We start from the raw sequence: 8,436 nt of genomic DNA, 5'->3' as shown, positions 1-8,436 counted from the left end.
ACCACATCCACCAACAAATACTAGCACTACCATCATAAAAAACACCACCACCAACCAACACCACCACTAACCGGAAACAGTACCACCAAAATTTGGTTTCGTCATAATCATCATTAAAATCTTTGGTTTCATGATAAATAAAATACGCAAAAATAAGATGAATTTGGTTTCATCATAGAATTTGATGAAACCAAATTTTGTTTGCATATTTTTATCAATATTTAAAAATTTGGAGTTTTATGTCAAGTTTGTTTAATATGAAGATTTAATGGATCCCAACATCTGAATGCCATTTTTGTACTATAAGTTTGGTCACCAGGTGTTTTACTACTAGGATTGTCGCCGCATGTGTGTTTGTTCGATCCATCGAAGAATATGAGATCGGTCTTAGCGAGTCAACTGCCATTTTTCCTCTCCTCGTAACAAAAAAAGGTTCTTCTTATTTGGTGACGAAATAGATGGATTCCGAATGAATCTGGAAAATCAACCCTCAACAAAGGTAGAACCCTAATAATAAATCTCTTGTTCCTTTCCATATTTTCCCCCTTATAAATCTACTCTTAGTATTCTTGCTGTGCCTAACCATATTGAATTGTTTAACATTTGTATTCAATTCCCAGTAAAATCTATTATTCTTGTTCTAAGATTCTCTATGAAAACCCTTGGAGTTTTCAGCTGGGTTTTATTTCGTTCTCTCATGTCAGTTTCCACAGGCACTTTTGAATTTAAACGGTAGGAATTCATAGCCTACAGTGCTTAAAACTTAAAATCTCGTTAAACCCCTAAACCTAATACATAACTATCAGTGAAAGTGAAATGATACAGTTCCAAAATTGTGGAGAGTTTTGTAAGTCACCCCCAATTTCTAACCCTTTCTTAGTTTAATTAGCATAAAGTATTCTTTGCACCTGAATGTCTTTCATCCAGGAATACTCTGAAAAGTCTGATGTTGGTGTTCTGGGATTAGGAGACACTGTTAGGATTATATGATAACTATTGAAATTTCTATTTTTAGTTGCATTTTGTTTCTGCTTCTTCTTGATGGTATTATCCTTTATCAAGGATCTATTGGTAGCATTTGGGTACTTGTTGGATGTTGCTATGTATAATATAGGGCCAGGTTTGCAGTTCTTGCTCTTTTCTTTTTCTTCTTTTTCTTTTGTGACTATTGTGTTTTAATATAGGTACATGCAATAATATAGCAGCTGAAGTATTCTTTACTTTTGTATTGGATCAAGTAGCTAAAGGTGTTTTATCAAGCTTATAGGTTCTGGGACATGGCATCAGAAGAGACAGGTAATTTATCAAGGCATCTTACTCAGGACAGTTACATTTTATGCCAGGTCTGGAATAATGTATATCTCATTGACAAAGGTACCTTAGCAGGTTTCATGGCTAGTGAACTTTAAACTTAATTCCAGGTCTCAACACAATTTTGTTGAAGTACACAACATCTTATGTTATTCATGTGCAAGTAATACACTCCTGCTTTAGTAGTTTTAAGTATTAGACTTGATTTCCGTGTCAATCTGTTGATATGGATAAATATAGTTTTCATGCTACAAAAGAATTAAAATATCTGCCCCGTGATGAGAAGTCATTGGTAATTTTTTAACCTAAGATTCAATGGAGTTGACTGTTTAATATCTACTGGCATATCTTATCCAGCTACATTTTTACATCCCCGGTAACAAAGAAAATTAATTTAATTCAATGCACTTATTGGGTGGATTTTACTTTTGGCCCTTAACGTCGCATTTGAATCTTTTCCACAATCAATTGTTGGTGCATATGGTTTGCTAAATCCCCTTAATACATCGTTAATGGTTATAATTGATAGTTGCTTATATGTATTTATCACTTTTTACCTTGGTAAGAAAATAAAATATCAAATAAGTTAACACAGCTCATTCAATTATGGTTCGGAATGGGATAGAATCACAGATGTACATGAAGTCCCTGGTATTTTTGACCGCTACAACATCAACAATTCCGTGAGCTTAGGCCTATGTTGATGACATAGAAACGTCCCTTACCGTATTTCAGGCTCGGCTTGCTATACTGAGAAAAACTTCTGTGTTTCAATTGACTTAGAATGCCTTAATTTGTTATGGAGCAATATCAGATTTGCATTGAGCTATTAAACAAAAGGCAAAAAGGGGTGGAAATTATCACCAATTGTGAAAGGGGAAAAAATTCATCACCCTTTGCCTTATTGTTAGTGTTCAAAAATGCAATTTAGAATCAAAACCTACTGTCATTTGCACCTTTTAAAGTTTACTCAGATAACAAGCAGAGCCCAAGTCTACCATATGCCTATATATCTGGTTAACATGATGATAAGTTGATGATTCCTTATAAGTGCGGGTTAGTTTGTTGCAAGTGATTTAGTAATAAACTTGTATGTTAGAGTAACATGTTATTGGTTTTTTCTATTTTTTAGACCTTCCTCAAAGAGCCAAGAAGTTTGAGCTAAAGAGATCACAAAAGATTAGGTTCAGTCCATCCTCTATAACTAATGTTGATGAGCTACTTCACGATGTTTATGTTGCACGTAGCCCGAGGCCTCATGAGTATCACCATCGCAGAGATTTAGTTCGCATTTTCAATCTGTTGGCAAGGGAGATCGATGGTAAGCTTCTAGGTTTCACTTTTCTGCTATAGCATTCATCCATTTCTTGAAAATTGTTATTCATGTATTTTTTCCGTCGATGGTGTTGGTGTGTCGTCATGCTGTAAATCAGTTTCAGACAAAACTGTAGCTGAATGTGCAACATAATCTAGTCCACATAATATACCCCCAAACTTTATAGACAAAAACAAAAATAAGATTGAAACCGTAGAATTGAAAAATTCACTAGCAAATATGATATACACTCACCTAATCACCCACACATAACGCTTACCTGAAACTGTGGAGACATACAATCCGATTATTGAACTAAAATACAAACTATATATGCAACCAAGTCTTGTTACTTCACTTTCTAGTTAACTATACTTTTGATCAAATTTATAGATATTCATAGAAAATGAATGGGCATTGGTCTTGTTACTCTTTAGCATACTCTTTTCTTAGTATTTATTCACCCCAGGGATTTCCTTAGAATTTTAACCTACAGTTATTATGCATTAAAAAAAATTCTATCAAATTTTTATTATATGTAACTTTTTTACTCTTAATTGCTCTGGTCATCAACTATGCAGGGACTCTTTCCTATCTTTCTTTCTACTTAGTTTTAAACTTTTTGGTGTTATCGTCGTTTTCTGTTTAGTAAGGAATTAGAAGCATAGAATCTTTTTATGGTTACTGATGTAAGATGCGATCATCTGTGTCTGCTTTCAGGTGGTTCTGATGGCTTTCCTGTTGTGGAGGTCTTTGGATCCTTTTTAATGGATATGTTCTCTTCCAAAAGTGATCTTGATCTATCTATTAATTTCAGTAATGCTGCAGATAACTTCTCCCGCAAGGAGAAGATTGCAGCCCTTAGAAAGTTTGCTGACTTTGTCTACACTCTCCAATGTAAATTCGTTATGTGAACTTTTCCCTAAGCATATATGTATATTCTAATGGTCAGATACTGTGCATCCTATCCTTTATTGTGAGTACTAACATAAGTCACTGTTTAAGATACTTTCCTAGATTCTTATTTATATATGATTAGGATTTTCCCCATACTCAAATCCAGGATAGGATTTGAGTATATAGGTCATTGCAGAATATACTTTCGTAGATTCTGATTTATATATGGGAAAATCCAGGATAGGATTTTCCCATCCTATCCTGGAGGTGTCACAACATCTGTTTACTCGTTTGTGAATGACTATGCCGATGATCTAGCATGTGCTTATTTCTAGGAATCACAATCACTAAGGATTGAGGTGTCAAGCAACCTGTCATACATTCTTTTATCACCTTCTTAGATATTAAACAGAGAATAAAATGAGAAAAGAGGTGCTAGGAGGCAGTGTTACACTGTTACTTAATGAAGTGATTATACAAGAAGAAAGAGGACTAGAAGTGGAGATAGACATTCAAATTTCCCTTCTATATAATTAGAGGAAAAAATATCTCTCACCTATTTAGATTTAAAATCAGACTTGGATAAATGATGATTAATTGCGACACATTTATCTAGTTTTCCTTTGTTGCAGTGAAAGGGCATGTGTTTGGTGTCCGTCCAATCATGGGAGCTAAGGTGCATATTGTCAAAGTTGTAGATCGTGGAACTGGAATTGAGTGTGATATATCTGTTGAAAACAAAGATGGTATTGCAAAATCACAGATTGTTCACATTATTTCAGCAATTGATGAAAGATTTCAGAAATTATGTTTTTTGGTAACGTTCTTATGATTTTCTATCCGTATGTGCAATATACTTTTATTTTTATTTTCTGGCCTGGCCTGGCTTCACTGTTCCCACAAAATGACAGTTTTGGCAAAGCTTATTTGCTTCCAGCATCAATCTCTTACAATTATTTTATTATTTTTCTTGGTTTTCCGACTAAAGGTTCGGCACTTCTGCGAAATGCAAATTCTGTTCGGGGTATCTTTAGTTATATAGAATTTTATTTGAAGTTCATAACTGTGTTTGGCGAGATACCCCAGCATATTTATGAGACAACTTGCATACCAAAATGATTCATGTGTTTGTTTTGTCATGCATTTATTAATATTTTAATTTATAGGTTGTGGAAAATCCTTTTTTTTTTCTTGCAAAAGAAGAAGTAGAAGGAATTCCAATTTTTTATTCTGCCTTTTGCAGATTAAAGCCTGGGGGAATGCGCATGATATTAACAGTCCAAAAGATCGAACGCTTAGCTCGTTATCTTTAATCCTATTAGTTGCGTTACATTTGCAGGTATTTTTAATTTTTCTATTATTCTGCTTATTACTTTACTTTTGTTTTTGATTGACTGTGTAGTGTAGTTATATACTTCACGAAATTTGCGCACTATTCATCTGGTTTTTGGTGCCCAAATTTGGGTACATATTATTTGTCGCGTTACGGATCATGAAAAACAGACTTCCTGGTAAGAAAAGGCTCAAGGAAATGTGTAATCCGTGTACAGGAGGAGTTTTTTGATTATTTTTAGGTTATTGGGTATTTAACCAGGTAAAGGCTGCCTTTGCCTAGAGTTTCTAGTAATAATATTTTTTTTTTTTGTAAATGTAGTGGCTATCCGCATACAATTATAGCCATTACTAAATGCTGTCTGGCAGCATAGCTCTACTGTGATAAGATGTCGGTATATTCATCCATTACCAGAAACATATTTTTCGCTTTCTAGTTCCTTTTACGAGAATCATTGACGGAACAAGTTAGCTCCTGATGAACCAAATACGTGGATGTTGTTGCTTTGCTTCCGCACAGACGTCTACACATCCTGAACAGTATTGTGTTTCCCTTACATAAGATTTCTAATGTGGAAACAAGAACCATTGAAAATCTGATTAGAAGAATAAAAATTAAAAGATTACGTTTGACAGATTTAGTCCTTATTTAAAGTTCTTGGAAGAACCATTCCGATGATAGATTTTGGACAATGACATGAAAGTCTATCCGTCACTACTGCCCTGTGTACCACGGGATTTAGTGAACACAGGACTTGACATGGAAGGCCAAACACTCAGACATTCTTGAACTAGTAGTGGCTTGCGTTCACTAAGCCCCAGTTCGTGCTAACCAAAATATTCATTGGTAAGTTGCACATATTTATTTTAAGTGCGGAAGACTTAATTGATGTGTAACAATGAGAAGGGCATGTATGCCTGCGTCAGTCACTCAGGCATTAGGTGTTGGACATGTTGAGTTAGAAAAGCAGAAACGCAAACATGGCTGTACTCATGCACCTCTAATTGTTTGGTTGCTCTAGTGATTTTGTGCTTTATTTTTCAGGTATATGTCATGTTAGATCTAATCGTAATTGATATGCATATATAGCTAGTAACAAAGCACTATATATACTATGCTCAACAGAATTATGTGCAAGGACGCACAAGGTTTATACAAAAATACGTATCATGTCATGCGTTATGTTACTTGTCTCTGTGTTTGTAAATTTTGGACACAGTGTCCACGTGTCCAACATGGCACAGAATATATAGGTCTTTTTTATAGATTTATAGGTTCAGGTTACATTGTTTGTTCCCTAATCGACTGTTATGTTCATGCAGACTCGAAAACCTCCTATACTACCTCCCTTTTCTGTGCTATTTAAAGGTAATGTGTCTTTAGATGCTCTTTGTCTGAGGATGTTTTAAGGCTTTCTTTGTTGTAAGAAGGGGTACAACGTGTTATATATATTCATTTACATGTTGTTGTTGCTAAAATCAAGTTCATACATCATAATGAAGCGTAATTTCTCAATGGCAACATAATTTCTGTTTTTCTCATCTTTAGTTAATCAAACCCATGGATACGAGTCCTAAGACAGAATTGATCTTGTAATTCCAGAAGGAAGTGACCCTGAAAATGTTGGGAAGGCAGTCCATAAATTTCTTTATTATGGCCAAAATAACAAAGAGTCTGTGGGGGAACTTTTCATAACTCTGTTAATCAAGGTAAGATTTATTTTTTTATTCTATAATCCCATGGGCCACGGGTATGTCAATTATTTTGATAAGTTAATGAAAAGTTTGTGAGCCCAAATTGAGACAACATGCTTCCTCATAGGAGAAGTTCTTTTAGTGGTTAATTGCAGTGGTTGTTACTAACATTTGGGATATGGATGGCTATTGCAGCTTGACTCAGTTAGGAAACTATGGGCAGAAGGTCTTTGTGCAAGTACATATGAAGGATCTTGGATATGCAAAAAATGGGGTTCTCGAAGTGGCAATCTTAGTGTAACTATATTTGTTAGATTTACAAATTACTGGTAGTAAAATTTTCTCTTTTCCTGCATAGCACAAGTCTTTAGATGTATCTGTTATATTTTTCAGGTAGAGGATTTCACAGACAGGTCTCAAAATGTTGCAAGAGCAGTTGGAGCTGAACAGGTGAAGAAGATCTACAAGTGTATTAAAAGTTCTCTTGATCAAATGTTAGCGTTCATGTATGGACAGATTCAAGCACCCAAAGTAAGGGATCTTATGTTTGGGTCAGATTATGTTCCTAATGAAGAAGTGAGCAACTTGGTGAATGTGAATCTTAAAAGAAGCTTTCCTACCGATGATCCTGCACCATCTTCTCCACCACCCTACACATCCCCAGCAAAGAAGATCAGGTGCATTGCAAATTCAGATCCCAAAATAGGAACAACTCAAGCGCACCACGAGTGTTCAAACCATTTACCTCCACACCATCTTCATCAACATCATCAGTGGCCTCCAGTAAGTGCTCCTGAACTTGGGCATGGTTCTGTACATCCTTCTTTTGTTCCACCACGACATTTTCATGGACTGCAGAAAAACCCCTAATTATTTCAGGGGGAGTATAATCTGATTCCTGTTAGTGTTTCTGAACTCGTGTATGATTCCATACATCCTTCTTTTGTTCCACCACAACACTTTCACGGACTGCAGCAAAACCCCTTCTTATTTCTGGGGACGTGTAATCTGAATCCTGTGAATCCATTCCTACCGTATGGTGGTCCAGGGAGTGCCCACTCTGGCTACAAGGAAACTCTACCACAGGGTCCATTTTTCAACCCTTATGGGTACAAGTAACGTAGACCATCAGACACCTTCTTCTTGCGGCTAAAGTCTGTCTCAGAAATAACTGTGAAGTTTAGTAAGCATCAACATATTTGTCATCCTCAGAGAATCCTGGGTGCCCAAGCCTTGGATCTAGTGTATATTTACAACTTCTCTTGTTCAGAACCGGTACGCATATCTAAAGTGGCCAATTGTGTTAATAAACTCTTAAGCCTGTACAGAAAGAGTTTATAGAAGTGTTCGGTATAAATGTTCAGGAACTGGCATAACTACTCTGCAATGCGACGGAAAATTGTAACATATTTACATCAGAACAGCAGCTTTTCTATTTCCTCGAACAAGTTTCAATTTTGACCAAATAAGCGTGCTATTGTTTCCCCATTTTATCTGTAAGTTTTTTTAAAACCCTTCTAGGCAGACGGAGGGGGAAAAGAAAACAAATCAAATACAGACTCTCACAATTTAGCTGGTGGGTGGGTCCACCTTTATATTTCTTCATGGAAAGGCCCAAAGAACCGTTTTTTTTTTTTGGACTACTTCATTTTGGAGGGGGACTATTATTCATTTTTTTTTGGTGGATATTAGAAGTAATTTTAAGTCACACCTTATCTAAATATTTATGTTAATACCAAACTTATCCTTCTTAGCTAAATTAGTTTTTCACCCGTGTGATGCACGAGTCTGTTTCTTGTTTACGAAATATTAGACACTTGTTATAATAAAAACCATCGCAGAAAAGGGTTACACATCAGTAAATATGATAATCTTTGTACAAATAA

The 8,436-nt window shown here is 35.5% G+C and overlaps 1 protein-coding gene across 8 annotated transcripts; it reads left to right on the top strand.

Moving 5' to 3' along the window:
• Nucleotides 1-318: 318 nt before the first annotated feature.
• Nucleotides 319-8,043, top strand: LOC113287309 (protein HESO1-like). 8 transcript variants are annotated; one of them, XM_026536025.1, is made up of 11 exons: nt 320-499; nt 1,063-1,120; nt 1,242-1,296; nt 2,444-2,632; nt 3,347-3,523; nt 4,156-4,340; nt 4,767-4,862; nt 6,179-6,224; nt 6,459-6,565; nt 6,746-6,847; nt 6,944-8,043. In XM_026536025.1, exons 3-11 carry the CDS (start codon nt 1,278-1,280, stop codon nt 7,418-7,420), a joined length of 1,398 nt encoding a protein of 465 aa, XP_026391810.1. In that variant the 5' UTR covers nt 320-499; nt 1,063-1,120; nt 1,242-1,277; the 3' UTR covers nt 7,421-8,043. The 8 variants fall into 8 exon arrangements, with proteins under 8 accessions (XP_026391805.1, XP_026391810.1, XP_026391809.1 ...); XM_026536020.1 differs by lacking the exon at nt 1,063-1,120 and having other exon boundaries at nt 319-499; XM_026536024.1 differs by lacking the exon at nt 1,063-1,120 and having other exon boundaries at nt 321-499; nt 1,239-1,296.
• Nucleotides 8,044-8,436: the final 393 nt, after the last annotated feature.

The sequence above is a fragment of the Papaver somniferum genome, chromosome 6 (assembly GCF_003573695.1).
Source record: "Papaver somniferum cultivar HN1 chromosome 6, ASM357369v1, whole genome shotgun sequence".
In the NCBI taxonomy this organism is placed as follows: domain Eukaryota; kingdom Viridiplantae; phylum Streptophyta; class Magnoliopsida; order Ranunculales; family Papaveraceae; genus Papaver; species Papaver somniferum.
Note: the sequence above shows the minus strand (reverse complement) of the source record. Positions and strands in the feature narration are given on the sequence as shown.